Source organism: Prosopis cineraria, unplaced genomic scaffold, assembly GCF_029017545.1.
Source record: "Prosopis cineraria cultivar Desert tree isolate PC_DT_omini unplaced genomic scaffold, ASM2901754v1 PC6, whole genome shotgun sequence".
NCBI classification, from domain to species: Eukaryota; Viridiplantae; Streptophyta; class Magnoliopsida; order Fabales; family Fabaceae; genus Prosopis; species Prosopis cineraria.
Window position 1 is genome coordinate 5,602,520 of NW_026555337.1, and position 17,067 is coordinate 5,619,586.

General features: G+C 32.1%; 2 protein-coding genes across 2 annotated transcripts; one reads left to right on the top strand and one right to left on the bottom strand.

The window, feature by feature from the left end:
* Nucleotides 1-184: 184 nt before the first annotated feature.
* Nucleotides 185-3,582, bottom strand: LOC129314382 (protein THYLAKOID FORMATION1, chloroplastic). The gene is made up of 5 exons (XM_054957817.1): nucleotides 3,256-3,582; nucleotides 1,835-2,102; nucleotides 1,198-1,414; nucleotides 765-880; nucleotides 185-530 (listed from the first exon to the last, which is right to left on the bottom strand). The coding sequence occupies exons 1-5, from the start codon at nucleotides 3,452-3,454 to the stop codon at nucleotides 428-430; spliced, it is 903 nt and encodes a 300-aa protein (XP_054813792.1). The 5' UTR covers nucleotides 3,455-3,582; the 3' UTR covers nucleotides 185-427.
* Nucleotides 3,583-10,746: 7,164 nt separating this feature from the next.
* Nucleotides 10,747-11,339, top strand: LOC129314449 (uncharacterized). Its single transcript, XM_054957886.1, has one exon. The coding sequence runs from the start codon at nucleotides 10,928-10,930 to the stop codon at nucleotides 11,189-11,191; it is 264 nt and encodes an 87-aa protein (XP_054813861.1). The 5' UTR covers nucleotides 10,747-10,927; the 3' UTR covers nucleotides 11,192-11,339.
* Nucleotides 11,340-17,067: the final 5,728 nt, after the last annotated feature.

Here is a 17,067-nt window from a genome sequence, read left to right on the forward strand (position 1 = left end):
AAAAAAAAGGCATTAAATCTGGGCAATGATTTCTCAATCGAAAAACCGTTCTCTACCCGTGAGCAGATTAACTGCACATATGTATATGTACCTTTTACAGGCACCAAATATCTGCAGAAATTGAAGGACAGAGATGAGCATAGTTTTACTTGTAACCACACTATACATTCCTCGAGGCCAGCAATTGATAATTGATAATTGATAATATATTAAATATATATATATATCTGCCGCCGAGGAAAACAGTACATTTAAAAGGGGAAGATATAATCATATTGACAGGGTGAGGGTTCAGCTGGATCACCGTGAGAGGTAATACATTAAATACAACATGTAGAACCAAGCTGATAACAGAGCCTGACTGATTATTCAAGAACCAAGAAAAATGAAGCCGAGGATGCGCAATCATCATGGGGAGATAGTTTCATTAATGTCTAGAGGCCAGAAGATTGATACTTTGTCCCCAAAATTTTGAAATGGCCTCATTAACCGTTTGAGATTCAGTCCTTTCTTCTCTTTTCTTCTTCTCCCTGAAGCAATATATCATTTCAAAATGTCAAAACCTTGATATGAAAAGCAAGTAAATCAAAGTTTTATTATGTACCAAGAACAAGAAGTAGATTGACAACTTCAGCCTTAAATAGAACTCGTTTAAAAAGAATTTCAGCATTATAAATTCATAAATTATGCAAATTTATTTTGTCTTGGGGCTGGAGATAGTGACAAAATTACAAATGACTGTCATCCGAAGATCTGAATTTTACCTGTCAACATATTCCCTCAGCAGCTCTTTTGCCTGAACCAACTTGGAAAGCAGATTACGGTACACATCCAAATCCCTATCAACACTTCTTTTATTGATGTTCAGAGCTACACAAAGCTGTTGAGATGACAGTATGGATTACTTGAGCAATAAATCATATAAAAAAGTTATGGACTTATTCAAGAGCAAGTTTTACTGTCTGCAAATGAGGCTTGGAGAAAGAGTTTCAAGGCCATTTATTCAACTCAGTTATTCCAAATAGGCCGACCTGATGGCATCTAGATATGTAGGACTTTCTTGGATGTCTACTTTGCTTACAACTCAAGAAAATGTAAACTAAACTTGGCAGAATATGTTCAAATCATTATCATATGACACATAACAATGCAAATATTTGTAAGTTCGAATGAAACAGCCATGATCCCTAACCATACCTTCTCCAAAATGGCCGGTTCTGTCGCATTTGCCAGCTCAAGAAGTCGAAATAGACCAATTGCAAAGAAACGACTATAACTGAAATCCCCCTTGCCACCTGCTCTTTCTGCGATATTCTTTAATACCCCCTCCACCTCTCCTTCTCTGGAAGAAAACTCAACCAGGGAAGTTGGGTTCTGAGCCCGGGCCCACTCTTCCAACTTCTGTGCATCTATTCTGTAGAGGCCCATACATAAGATCATTTATGATACAGAATTCTCAATGCAAGTTATTCAAATTCCCACAAAACAACGAAATGTTGACAGACAATGCTACTTCCATTTTTGCAAAAAGACCTTCCTTTTTATCTTAGAGACTCAACTTCTGTCTCAATGTTATTGTGTACCAATTCATGTTTCATGCCCCATAAATGACACTGGAAGGCACTTATTGACAGATGTGAAACAAACATTTCATTCTTTAATTCTTGTGATTCACAGTTAAGAATAGAAGACATATAAAGAAACAAAATAACTAGATCAATTTTGATTAGTTAGTTTATCTTGTTCAGGCTATGACATGTCTATTTATATGTTAAAAATAAAAAATAACTAGATCAATTAATTACGGAAGGAATCAATTATTCTATCTTCTAACCTATATCGTTCTGGCTCTTCCTTCAATGCCTTAATATATGCTTGGAAGATGTCATCTCGATCTTCATCACTAGGATACCCATCCATGAGTTGATCGTACACAGTGACAAAACCAAGTGCAAATACGGGGTCATAACGGTAAGATCTCTTGTATCTCATTAAATGTTGCTGAACAATGAGCTCCTGAAGCACAGTGTTGTAGATACTAGGGATTGGCCGTTTATATGCCTTGAGGAAATTTAACTTTGTCTCGGCTACAGTGGGAACATCTGCAGATCAAAAAGGTGGACAACCCGTGACGAACATTAAAATGAAGAGGTTTATTTTTCATTTTTATTGCCTCTGCCCCAATTGCAGCACGAGTCTCTAGAAAGATGAAAGAAACAAGTGCGGAACTATCAGCAAACAAATACAAAAAGCATATCTGCTCCTCACACAATCGCACTATGGACTTGAAGTGTAGACAAAGCACAAACTCAAAATACCATTTGTCGAAACATGATTAATAATTAGGAGTATGTGGAAATGGGAACAATCATACTGAACTCTTTACCACTTGGCAATGAAGCTACAGCTCCCATACCTAGTCAAGGACTACTTCAGCCTAAAACCTTAAGCTATTAAGTGGATGCTTAAAATTGATTTTTATATCTCTACCAGTTGCTCCAACAAGCTTTGACACTCCATTATGCGTATAAATGTCAAATGGATTGGAAATGCTTACAACAGACAAAGCCCCCGATATGCAATTTTAAGAACCTCTTCCTTTTTAAGAAGAATACGCTGGTGGGTGAATTAGAAGTGCGTCCACAAGAACTTAGATTACAAGAAATTCCAAAGGAGAATAGAACGTGAGATCAATCAGGAAATTTCCCAAATATAAACTCAGAAGTAATTGCATTCTGGTTGTTACTGTGAAATTGTGAAGTTCAAGCGTTTGCAGAAATTCAGGCACAGTACTCAACAACAGCAATAGTATTTAGCAACAACCGCAAAGAGAATCTAAGGAATATGTATTCCCTTCGATTGGGTAACATCACCCCTTGGAAAAATTTTCCAGGGTTTCCTTGATAGATATGAAGTTGCTACACTTAAAAATCAGTAAAAGCACAGGTTTTTATTTCATTAATAAATAAAAACCTGCAGTTTAAGAGTAACTTGCAGAACCAGAGTTTCATCGAAATCGAACTTTAAAAGAGTCAATATATCAAACGCCAAATGGGAAACGATTTCGTGAATATGTAGGACATCCAATCATGATAACAATAGGAATCAACAAATGAAGCTTAGTAACCCTTTAGTAAATTTGAACTTCAGAATTCTTAAAAAGATTTAAAACGATAACAGAAAGTTCATAACTCACCCCTTCCCGAAATCTTCCTCGAAAATCAGAAATAAGGAAAGAAGCAAATAGATACCAACCTGTCGCGGAAGACATGCATTGAATAATCAGTTTAGAAGTGGAATTGGAAGCTCTAACGCCAGCATAGTGATAAGAAATATTCGTCCGAAACCGCAATGCCTCCGAATTGAACCCGAGGAAGCGAGTGGAAGGGACAGCTGGCTTTCTTTCAGAACATTGGGTTAACGCGAAGAAGGACAAAGAAGTAACGGCTGCCATTGAAGGGAATAGTAGCAATGAGAGAGAATGAGATGATGTAATCAGAGTGAGCGAAATTGCGGCATGGCGGGTTGATTATGAGGGGAAAGGTAAGACTTAAGAGAGAAAGCAGCACCGTTGGGTTTCGAAAGTCCGTGAGAGAAAAAGCTTATCCAGAGTGTGATACCGAAATTTTTGTGTGTTTTCGAAAGGGCCGGTAGAGTGATGACACGTGGAACGCGTAGCGAGGTTGGGTTCTCTCGGGTTTTCAAGTAACGTTGTTGCTTGGAGTCTCTCATTTTTTCCTCTCTCTTCTTCCTTTGCGTGGACTTCGGCGTTGGCTTCCATTTCCAGTTCGACACTCCCCTTGTCTTGTACGCTTGTGAAAAATTGACAAATAATCCTTTTATACATTTTTTAAAAAAGGAAAAAGGTTAAGGTTTTTTATTATTCAACAACGTATTTTAAATCTTTTTTTAGTGAAAAAAGAATTATGATGAAAGTGAATCACCAAAATTTCTCTCAACTCCATAGGTTTATGAAGAGCAACTTTTTGCAGGTATCTAGGGGATGGGGGAAAAAAAACAAAGAAAAGCAACTTCGATTTCTCTCTTGAGCTTTGTGGCGCAATTCCATTTCTTCATTGACTAGGCAATATTTAGTCTCTGGGAGACCGAGACCGAGACCGAGACCCGGGAGCGAATAAAAATCATCGTTGTTGATTTGGTTTCTTTTTACCAATATCGTTTGAGTTAAAGTTTTGAGATAACGACCTTTCAGACGTTTATTATATATGATATATTATGGGTTTAATAGTTAGTCGACGTACAATTAAACAAGTGTAATCTTGTTAAGCTTCAACCACGGTCAAACTCAGATCCAGTTGCAGTGATAGTGTTAATCAATAGTAAGTCTGTCATGCCTACAAGTGAGATGGGCCATGGACTTGAGGTGATCCCCTCCTTTCCCATGCATATGGAACAGTGAATATTGCCCTATCAATGACTGAGCTCGCACCAACGAGAGTTAAGTCTCGCATAAACAACTAATGAATCAATATTTAAATTTTTATTAAAAGATATGCAATCATATTTAGTATTCATCCTTGTGGGTAAAGGGGGAAAAAAGACTGAGCCTCCTGAAAGCACTACAAGCTAAAATGACCCTCAAGATACGAACGTGAAACAAGTTCATGCCATGAGTTAGGTGGATTAAATTCGGGAAGATTAGTTCTAAGCGTCCGGCTAGGGGGATAACCAATAATCACACATGACCAATGGTAAACACTATAGGTGTGAAGATTGCTCACTTCTTATAGGCCCAGGAAGGCTACTAATTAATCATGATTCTTTCTCAATTCCTGGTTTCACTGAATGAAGGATCAGAGTAAGCACCCACTGCTGATGAAAAAGCTTACTGAATCATGACTTGTAATTCCAAAGCTAAAGCATATATAGTGTGCAATTACCAGGGATAACATGGAAGGTTTCAACCTGGCATAAGCTAAGTCACCTCATTCGTCAGTCACTTCCCCTGTTTGGTCAACTCTTGTCAGGTTAATGAATTTGAATGAATCATATATTCATTATATTGCGTAGAGATACCTATTTACAGTTCCTTCATCAATAATGGCTCGTGAAGCTATATTTTTTAAAAAGCGAGGGGCTCATCATTAAAAGTAAAAGATATTAAAAGTAGGGAATATGCTAATAATTTTTTAAATTATATAAATAAAATTTTAATTTTTTAAAATATTATAATTCTCATAAAGTTTTTAAAAATTTTTTTGTCATTAAAAAATTAGTATAAATAATTAAATTATTATTAATTTAAATTTATGAATTATTATTAAATTTTATAATTTAAAAAAAATTGTGAATCTTAAAATAAAACTCATAAATAGAAGTTGATATTTGAATTAAAGACAATTTGATCATTTACATTAATTTCTTGATAACAGAAATGTCTCCAAAGGTTTCAAGAAAATTATGATATTTTAAAAAATTAAAATATTATTTATATAATTCAAAGAGATTTGATTGTCATCTTCCCTAAAAAGTATAAAAAAAGAAAATAACATTAAATGTGATTAATCTAATTTTGATTCAGACAACATAGATTGATTCGAAATTGCTTCTAGTGTGGAAGATCTCTATGGTTATATATAGGGGTTGAAGCTTGCTAAACAAGCCAACGCTTAAGTAGTTAAAGACTGTAACAATTATTAAGACCAGTATAAAAGAATATGAGAATTTGGATTCGATTCCTGTCTCAAGTACAGACACATAGTGCTTGTTTCATTCGAGTTATTAAAATTTAAAATTATTAATATAAATTTCAACTAGTTAAATAAGACAAGTACTTAGTATGTGCACTAGGATAGCACTGAATTTAAATCCGAGTGCATGAAAGCTTCAATCTTGATGTTGGACTACTGTTCATATAGCCCTAGGGCACCGGAATCCAACTCATATATTAGGTAAAAAAAAAAGTCAAACTTGAATAATATATATAAACATTTAATTTAGAAAAATTATCCGGTACTTAGGGCGTATTGTATTGTATTGTATTGTTTATATTCTGATTAATAAAAAAAATAATTAAATATTGTCAATACACTCATATATAATCTCCCCACTTGTTATTGACGTATTATTTCGTCTTTTTTTTAAATTAAAGATCTTCTCTCTTATCGATTTTCATCATAAAGAGGATGTGTGAAATGGCACTTTCACAGTGTAATTATCTTTCCATAAGTTCCCGCTGATAACTCCATGAAGTGAAAGCCCCCTGATGAGTTGGAGCTTGCCAGCTCGCGTGAGTCCTACTACGTACCCTACGGCCTTTTAGGTGCCAAGATAAGAGAGGAAATGCTTCATCTTTCGGACTTTCCACTGATAATATATATATATATATATATTGACGATCAATCTTATCCGATCTACACGGGGTCACATGAATATATTCGTTCTCATCCAGTGCTTGATATTCATCCTGCTTCTACATATTTTACAATTCCTTTTTCACTCTAACGTGAGACTCAATCAACAGTACAAGAATCAGGGTTTCGGAAGAAGCTGGTTATGGATTAATTGAGGATATATATATATATATATATTAAGCAAGCTGCTTTTAATTTATGTCACGTACACCTCTTCATCTTTGCCGCAGATTACAGAATCTTGTCCTTGTTTTTCAATTTTCACTATGATATCTGAAGCTAAGCGCCAAGCAGACAATCAAGCGTGACAGGTGGCCACTTGTATATTTAATTTGTTTATTTATAGTGCAGTACAAGTTGAACTAGTTATATATGGAAATTTTTGAAGATGGTTTGATCAAGCCTACCCGATCTTGATCACACCTGTGAAATATTCCGAAGTAGTTCCGAAAATGGAAGGAATCAAAGGTCCAAGGAAACAATACATGATTGGTTCTCCGAAAGGATGCTCAAGGCAAAAGACACAGATTAATGATAATGTTCATCATCAGGCAGGAAAAACCAGTAGTATTACTACTGATGCTGGAAGGTTCAAGCAAGCAGAAGAAACCCTCCGCACCGTGATGTATTTGAGTTGCTGGGGTCCTAACACCTAAATCCTCATTTATTACTTTTGAGTCAGCTGGCAAGTATCATCTTTTCTTGTTACTACTACTGCTTGTGTAATTTGTATTCATTTTCTCTAGTAATACCCTGCAAGCTAGCTGAGTACTGTTCATAGAGTTGTTGTGTCGAGTCTAAATAAAGACCCTATTTTATGTGCTCTTCTAACATCAGAAACAGAATATGATTAATGAAAAGTAGCCCTCTCACTTGACTTGAGAAGGTATAATGCTACTCGTTGCGTAGTAATGACTTGAATAATTAGTTTATCATGCTCAGGGACCTCTGAGAACTTTCTGTTCAAGCAAAAAATTTGAAACAAGTTAACGAAGCCGCTATTAGGGTTCTTTTCTCTTGTCAAACATTTAGCTCCATTTGATGCACGCTTGAATATATGCGTATAATAAAATGATCATTATGTGAGCAAGTAAAGCATGTGATCCCCTCATCCACCCATCTTTAATTTATTTAGAACCTATTTTTTTTTTTTTCTATGGATCATAAAATTTAAATGGCTAAACTTGACCGAGATAATAACAAAGAACAGACAAAAAGAAGTTAAATGCATACATCAAATAGCTACGTACAAAGAAGTGTGATATGTTTGTTTAGATATGGTGGAAAACAAAACAGAGGATATGTATATATATGTATGTATGTATGTATATACATGGCATATTTAAAGCCTTTCCTCTAACACTTGACAAAGTGATAACTGAGAACCGTGGTACAAAAATAAAAACGAAAACATATGGAGTTTATTATACGAGTATTTATTTATCTGGGTCACCACAATATAACATGCATGAGCGTTTCAGCGCTCTCTATTTTCTTCAACTTGTATTTCTTGTTTGCTCCCACCATCTTCACGTTGGCTTCTTGTCCAGCAAGACGCCTGACCTTGTAGTTCCCTCGCTGCGTCGCACTCACAGCGGGCGCCAGATCCTGTGAGGCAAGCTCATTCATGGCTTCAAATTGAACCAGAAACAGCTTCCCCCTTATTCAAGGGCGAACCCTCAGCAGTGCGAGTCTATGCATATGTAAGCAGTTCCGTTTTATATATGGCATTTTTGTTGGTCTAACGAAAAGGAAGCCATTATAATAATTGATGATCGAGACTGATGGACAATAAATGTGGCTCTTCTGGTTACGTTAAAACTGAGCTATCTGATAAAATAAAGCTCAGCAATGACCTTTCATGACACTTGGAATGAATTCGAGTAGTAATTGGTGAAACTGCATCCTTTAAAAGTTCTTTATATGCATTTTGCTTTATTTATAGGGTTAAAGGTAACATTTATCTTTGAACTTTACCCATATTATCTCTTGATATTCTAAACCCCACATTAGGTTATTTTTGTCCTGTTATATAGGTCATTTTTGTCCTTCATATTAATGTGCTTAACGGCCGTTATGTAAATCCATCATTTGCATTTTTTAATACTTTTTTATAAGGGTTGATGGTTATGTTCCCCTAACCTTTTTCTTGAGATTTGTGGTACCTTAAACTCAATTTAAATTTTTTTTTTATCTTTGAATGTTTTAAATTGTATTTTTATAATAAAATATTATGTGTGAGTTTCATTCTTCTTCTTCCTCTCCCCTCTCTTTTCTCCCCACGTTCTCTCTCCTCCACTCTTCTTCTCCATGCTTTTTGCAATAGAGTTGGTTATTCGAGCAAAATCTAAATTAAGCTTAAAAAAATTTAGAATGAAGCTCAGTAAAATTATTAAGTTTGGGGTTAGTGTTTGGCCTGAATACTGAAATCAAAAATTATTTTTTAAAAAAATTACAGATTATATATTAAAACATTTTTCATTTGAGTATTCACGTAAAGTCTTAACTTGATCATATTTGGCTTGGATTTGTCAAGTTGACCCAAAAAAGCTTGAACATTAAAATATGATTATTTTACTAAGTTCAGCCTCAAAATTTTCTAGCTTATTTGTGCTTGACATGAATTGTTGGCTTTGCAAAGCCGGAGAGAAATACTAAAGGAATGTTGGGGAGAAGAAGAAAGCTAGAACCCATGTGTAATATTTTATTATGAGAATAAAATTTAAAACATAATTTAAGGAAAAAATACCAAAAATCAATTTTAAGGTAGCCGCAAACTTTAGGAAAAAATGTAAAGGCAAAAATAATCATTAATTTTAATAAAAAAAATTAAAAAAATGCAAATGATGGGATCCACACAACTGCCATTAAGAGTGCTAATGTCGGGGACAAAAATTAAATAACCCATATAATGGCCATTGAGGGACAAAAATAATCCAGAGTCGAATTCAAAGTATCCGTATATCTCAAAGGTAAAGTTGATCAGTAGCAAAAGTGATCCCTTATTGAGAGATAAAAGAGATGAGTAGATATTGATAGCAACACTTGATTTTAACCATTTCTATGTGGTGGTTCTTTGGACCCCACCTCACCTGCTTCAATACAAACAATGGATTCATTTCCAAACTAGGGTCTGAAATAACAGACCAAGCGTCAAGTGATTCTCGCAAAACCATGTGCCGCATAAGAATCCCCCAATGAATGCAAAGTTGAATCACTAACGATTTTGGGTTCATTTGGTAGCTGATATAGTGATACATGGCCCCACCATAAATGAGATCCATTGGCTATGATGACACCATTTCTGCAAGATCCATGCAAGTGGTGAACTCATCTTAGTTTGTTTTACTAAACTAATTTCAATTTCAAGCAGTGATTACAACCCCTGAAAGGTACACAGAAAAGAAGGGATCAAAGGTATTGCAAATGGAACAGCCAGACAAGGTCAGAAGCTCAGGCTTCTTCAGTCATTTCAAAGAAACCGATAAGAAATAATGAGAAGGTGAAAAAGTCATCAGAGGAGTCTCTAAGAACAGTCGCGTACTTGAGTGCTGGCTAACAGCTAGAAAAGCAAAATTTATGTGACAGAGTTAGGGTGCTAACCTGCTATCAATGTGCACCTCGGAGTTTTGATATTGATAATTGTATATATAAATACGTGCTCTTGTTTTTCTAGAGATAAGGGCATCTAAACTGTGACTGTGACCGCTCTCCTGAGTTCTGACTCTGGATATCAATAAAAATGAAAGAAAAATCATCGGGGAGATTGATTTACGCGTCCCCGGTTTACAGGATTGATGTAAATACTGAATAGTGATGATAGATGGGGCAATCGTTGGAGTAACACTACTCCATTAAGAATATGGTGTCTTCATTTCAGAATGGATGTTTTGTTCAAATCTTATTATATAGCCAAGGAAGGAGTAGAGATGATGATAATGATCCTTCCTCGACATAATTATTTTCTTTACATTAATAATTTACCTATTTATTTACTATCATATATAAATTGATGCCAAGTTTGAATTATTTAATTACCCACGAACTTCACAAGAAAACGAGAGGTGTTGATTCCCCTGGTTTTCATCCCCCGCGTCTATAATATATAATATAATATAATGTAATGATAGGCCATTTGCGTCCAAAGCGAGAGTCGCTACGTGGAAATTTCTCTTCCCTAAGCAATTTGGGATTGGGCAGCTGTTGACACTTGTCGCTGACATGTGCTAATACAGCAGAGGAAGAGGATAAACTGATAGAGATAAAGAATAAATAAATATTACTTTAACATCTTTAGCCCATCAAACAGGGGAAAGGGCGGAAAAACCAGAGGCTTTCCCGCCCCCAGGAATTCTCGCACAGACCCTGGTTTTCTACAAGTTTGGCCTTTTCTTCTTCTGTTTTACCGATTCAGGCATCTAAGACCTCACTTGTATATAACAACCACATATCCCTCCCCCTCTCCATCAAGCATAAATCTTGACACTGATATACCATTCCTCAGTGAAGAACACTTTTAGCGAACTTCAATAGTTTCTGAGAAGAATAGAAACATGGGTTCAGCGAGCAGAGCCTGGGTTGTAGCAACGAGTGTTGGAGTTGTGGAGGCCTTCAAGGACCAAGGAATTTGCAGGTGGAACTCTGCTTTGAGGTCTATTGAGCAGCATCTGAAGAATCAGGCTAGGTCTATCTCTCAGGCTAAGAAGCTTTCTTCTTCTTCTGCAGTGGTTTCCAGAAGACGTAAGGGTGATAATGCAAATCAATCAGAAGACTCCCTCAGGACGGTCATGTATTTGAGCTGCTGGGGTCCTAATTAGAACCGAAGGGCGGCGGCGGCGTCGTCGTCGTCGTCTTTCTTTTTTGTAACAAAAAAATTGTTTGGACCCTTGTGAAAGTCGAAAGGACTGATGTAAATTTTGATAAATGTTAGATGCAGTGTGATCTAACACTTGCGAATTTCAAGCATGCTCGTTGGTGGTGTTTTTCTTTTTACTTTCATATGCTTCGTTTCAGCGTGGAAACTCCACTTCGTGCGAAGCCTTTATTTTCCCTGAAAAACTGATCCGACAAGTGTAGAACAAGAATATTTTGTACGACTAGGAAGAATTCTGTCTGATCAGGAATTTGTTACAGTCCAGGCTCATATATACTGGGAAAGAGGACTGGAACTCAAGCCACAGCGGCGGAAAAATAGCAAAGTGGATTTTCATGTGGAAATCAGAAAATGAGAAGTGTGCCTGTTTCGATTATTCTATCAAAATGAACATAGATTGTTGAACCGAAGTCTGCCACTCAACAGTACCTAGACGCTCGATTCAAAATTTGGAAAAATAGGGCAAATTGACCTTCATGTTATAAAAGAAATTATTTATTATAATACTACTTTTTTAATAATATTTATTTAAATGTCATAAATTTAAAATTCGGTGTTAATAGTTTCAAAAAAATATTTTTATCAAGAACGTACAGAAAACTCTATTTAATTTAAAAAATAAATATTTATCTCATTATCTTTTTCATTGGCGGAATTTTTTTTGTCAGATAGTTTTACTTAATTTAAAAAAATTAAATATATATTTTATTTTTTCTCTCTTCCAACTACATTTTAATCAATTATTTAAGTAAAATTTAAATTATACAATTTTTATTTTAACATCCTTAATTTCATTAAAAATTAAATAATTAATTAAAATTTTTAAAAACTCAAACTATATCTGGCTTTAAGTTTTCTATCATCAAAAAATAAAAAATCAAAGAGAGTGTGATTAAAAAAATATTTAAAATACTTATATAATTTAAAAAAGCTTGAGATCATATATAAAATATCTTATTATAAAGATTATGTATAAAATATCTTATTATGGACCTCTCCATCTCAATTTTTCACTATGTACTGTGCGAGAAGAAGGCAGAAATAAATAAAGAGGAAGTGATATGTATAGAAGAATAAATAGAATTAGAAATAATAAGATAAGTTAGTGGCTCTACATTTCGCTATCCATTCTATCTTTCTTTTTGTGTTTTTTTCTTTTAACCTTCTTCCTTCTTTTCTTTTTAATAATTAATAATCTATAAAATTTTCCCCACCCACATATTATGTAATTTTTATAGTACTTTTTTAATATCTTAAAAATTAAACTCTACTAATATATTTTGTTAAACACAATTTTTTTAATATTTATATGATTATAGTTTTTTTATTTAGTTTTGAGGAGTAAAAATAGAGATGTTACAATGATTTAGTGTCATTTACAATATCTCAATTGAACAATTTTAAGGATCTACAGTCATTTAATATCACTTATGGTATAATCTAAAATATGCTAGCAATTTTATTATTTTTATATATGATAACTTAATATCACTTAAAGCATCTCGTTTGATAATTTTAGAGATTCGTGGTAATTGATTCGGTTAATCCAAGTGTTTAATATTGTATTAAACATTAATATTTTAATTTCAATTGATTAAAAACTTCAATTGATTATTTAATCTTTCATGGAGTTAATAAGATTGAAATAAAAATTGTATGATTTAGATTTTACTTAGAGAATTGATTAGAACTTAGTTGGAAGAAAAAGAGAATGAGATGTATATTTAATTATTTTAAAATTAAATAGAATTTGATTTGATAGAAACTAAATTTTAATAAAAAAAATTTGATTGAAGAGCGAAATGATGGGACATATTTATTTTTTAAAAATTAAATAGATTGACAAAAAAATTTAATTTTTAGGTAAATATTATTGAAAATGTAGTATTGTGATAAATAATTTCTTTTTATGACATGAAGGACAATTTGCCAAAAAATAAAGATTACGCCAGACTCTTGATTTATCCTGTCTGAGGCTTTTACTTTTTTTGGGACCGTACTACCCGACATAATTATATTCTTTGCGTTACTAATTTACCTATTTATCCAATATCATATGCAAAATTTTGCCGAGGCCGAGTAATTTACCTATTAATTACCAATAACAAGTTGGTCCGGAAAAAGAAGCCAACAACTTCACTAGTTCGCTGGAAAACCAGCCGTTTTTTGGTTCTCAATCCCGCTACATCCGTGATCAATAATCAAATATACACTTTTAAATAGGACTGTGTAAAAGTTTTGTGGTCTCGTTCGGTCCGGTCTGACATATAAAAATTCAGTCCTGTCCAGTCCTGTAAAATGCTGGTCCTATAGGACTAAAAAAATTAAAAAGACAGGACTGATTTTTTGGATAAGACCAGACTAGAGACCAAGCATTTGGACTAAGTAGTCCGATTTGGTCTTATATAATTATTTTAATATAATTAAAATTAATTTATAAATTATTAATTAATAAGCCTTAGAAAAAAAGTCTTAATCCTGCCTTGTACTTTGCACTCTGATCGAAAAAAAAACCTCAACACTATTACTCAACAGCACTTAGCGTCTCAGCCACTCACTCAACTTTGCTCTCATTCTCAATTTTTTCAGTGTGCCAAAGCTTCTAGCCCCTGCCTTACACTTTGTACTCTGATCTTGATCTGTTCAAACTTTGAAGGAACATGTTTGTGGATTGATTTTTATTACTTCTGTTCTTGTTGATTTTTTTCCTCTGATCTATTTTCGGTCTTTCCTCTGATTTTTTATTGAAGTTATGTATTTAAATCATTTAGAGTTTGGACTGTAACTAAAATATTATTTTCTTGGTTTTAGAAATTATTATGGATTTATTATGATTATAAGTGTTTTATTATCTTAATTGAGTTTGTTAAATTGAAATAGATTATTGATCATCATAGAGAAAAAAAAGAAAAAAAAGGCCAAGTGGGTATTGGACTAACAAGACCAGTCTCCCAGTCCTATGGACCAAGTCCAGTCTTGTTAGTCTCCGGGTTTTCACAGGACCAGACCGGACTACGGGTTACCTAAGCCAATCCTTTTCATAAAAAGGACCAGACTTCGGGTCAGATTAAAGTTCAATCCCGTCCAGTCTCTTGTGCAGCCCTACTTTTAAATATACTCTCTCCCATCACATTTAAAAACTAATAATTTTTATTTTTTCATATTATAAAAAAAATATTTATAATTTTAAATAATGATATAACTATATTAAATATCTTTACATTAATTAAAAATAAAATTAAAAAATGATTTAATTATTACATTCTATATTTTAGAATAAAAATTATTTTTAAAAAATACCCTACAAATAAAACTGAAGGAATTACAAGATAAGTAACTTGCACTCTCTATCTCAAATTATAAAATATTTTTAGATAAAATTTTACATACTAATAAATTTCATTTAATATACTTAACAATCTTATCTTTTTCAAAATAAAAATATAAACTTTTAAAAATATCCATCATTTAATATTTAAAAAAAAGGACATAAATTAATTATAGAGAGAGAAATGATAATATTAAAATTAATATATTTAATAAAATCTTAATTTATTCAAAGTGTTTTATATTTTGAGACAGAGAAATTCATTTAAAAATACTCTATAATTTGAGACGGAGGGAGTAAAATCAAAAAAGATTAAGGGTCATTTTTGTCCAGTGTACACAAAAAGTTACAAATATCCTAAACTCAACTATGAGTTAATTCTATCTCTCAACTTTAAGAATCCTCTCATTATCCTAACGTTAAAAATACATAACGTCCGTTAGTTATGAGTAGATCTCACAATTTTTAAAATACCTTTTATCAGGTTAAGGGTCACTTTTGCCCCTCAAGTCCTATTTGAAGGGTTATTTTTATCTCTCAATTTAAATATTTTATAATAAAAAATATTAAAAAAATATAACATGGGTCCTTCTAACAATTAACTAATGATAAGAAAATGAGAAGGTAATGAGAAAGAAAATTTTTAAAATTAAAAAATAAAATTAATTCATAATTAAATTTATGATATTTATAACTTTTTATATATTGTTCAAAGATAAAAATAATCTTTAACCTAATAAAAAATAAGAGGAATGATGAGGCCTATTTCATCATATTTTTATTTTTCTGTTTTTAAATGTTTTTGTTTAATAAAGATTCCAAATTGTTTTCCAAATTAAGAAAAACATGTGTTTGATCATGTAAATTTAAAAAATTTAGAAGCTAATAATTAATTCTGATGATTTATAATAATTATTGGTTAGGTTACTTTTCAATAGTAAAATGTAGTAGGTAGTGTGCTTTAAGAATAAAAATAAAAATAGATCAAAGATATTTTTTTTTTTTAAAAAATAAAACACTGATTCAAATGAGATTTTTAATGTTTTATTTTTAAAATCAGAGAATAATTTCAAAAAATAGAGATAATTTTATCATTTTAATAAATTCAAATAGTTTTCAATTTTTTTTTTTTTTAAATTCCAGTGGTGTCTTCTCTATAATGCAATTGGGTAGCCGTTGTTGGCACTTGGCACGTGACACTGACATGGGCACATCCAGCGGAGCGAGAGGATAAAGACTGAGACAACTTTATCATTTTGTCATTTCTTTCTTTCTTGATTGTTTTTTTTTTTTTTTTTTTTTCCTTCCCCGTTTCATTGCGTGGGTTATTTTAAGGGAAAATCATAATTAAAAATCATTGGACAAAATTTATCATTCTAATATTATTCTGAAGCACTAAATAACTTAAATGTAATTAAAAATTACTGTAAAAAATAAAATTACCCCTCATGTATATATATACTATCTCTGTTAAAAAATATAAGGTATTTTTAACAATCTTACCCTTTAATGAATTTCTTACCTACTTTTAAATTAATCTTATTTTTTATATTTATTTCTATTAATTATTTTATGATAAATATAAAGTCATCATCAATAGGGATACTTTAAAAAAAAGTAATGATGACACTTTGAAAGATTAAAAATATATTATATTTTTGAACATCTAACCCCTCAAAAAATATCTAATATTTTTTAACGGAAGGAGTATGTTTAACAATAAGTTCTCATTAAAAAAAGTTTTATTTTTATTTTAATAACAATTAATTTCTTTATTAATAATTTTAAAAAATTAACTTGACAATTGAGAGGAATAAGTATTATGCTTTGATGAATAAGTTTCATTCAAAAAAATTAAATATTATTTTTATTTTAACAATAATTAATTTCTTCACTAACAAATAACAATTTTAAAATATTGACTTGGTGATAAAGAAAAAGTGTGGTAATTTAATAAATAAGTCTCCATTAAAAAAATTTATTTTAATTTTAACAACAATTAATTTTTTTATTATAACAAATATATATATATATATATATATAAAAGATAGTTTTATCTTTTCATAATAAATTTTATTACATCTAAATCATTTGATCCTATAAATAATATCAAAATTATTTAGTTTTGTAGAATAATTAATTTTATCCCGTAATCCTTTATTGTAATTTTCCCTTCCTTTAATATCTTTCAGCACATTAAAAAGGGAAAAGGCCTCCAAAAACCAGAGGCTTTCCCGTCCCAGGAATTGTTGCGAAGTCCCTGGTTTTCCATGAAGTTTGGCGTTTTCTTCTTCCGTTTCACCGGATGGATCACACTCACACATGAATCTTCTCTCTACATTCTATATAAAAGTAAGAAACCCAGGGCTTGTTTATTTTTTATTTTTAAAAATTATTTTTTGTCTTTAAAAGTAAAAAAAATTAAAAATTTGTTTAAATGAGTGTTTTTCATTTAGTTATTTTTAAAACTTTTTCTTTTTTATTTTTGTAAC

Excerpts from the sequence above, each read along its gene's own strand:
- LOC129314382 (XM_054957817.1), bottom strand. The coding sequence starts at position 3,454 with ATGGCAGCCGTTACTTCTTTGTCCTTCTTCGCGTTAACCCAATGTTCT. Across the intron at positions 1,415-1,834 it reads GAAGAGCCAGAACGATATAG|AATAGATGCACAGAAGTTGG; the intron begins GTTAGAAGATAG and ends GGGCCTCTACAG. Across the intron at positions 531-764 it reads CTGAGGGAATATGTTGACAG|GGAGAAGAAGAAAAGAGAAG; the intron begins GTAAAATTCAGA and ends ATATTGCTTCAG.
- LOC129314449 (XM_054957886.1), top strand. The coding sequence starts at position 10,928 with ATGGGTTCAGCGAGCAGAGCCTGGGTTGTAGCAACGAGTGTTGGAGTT.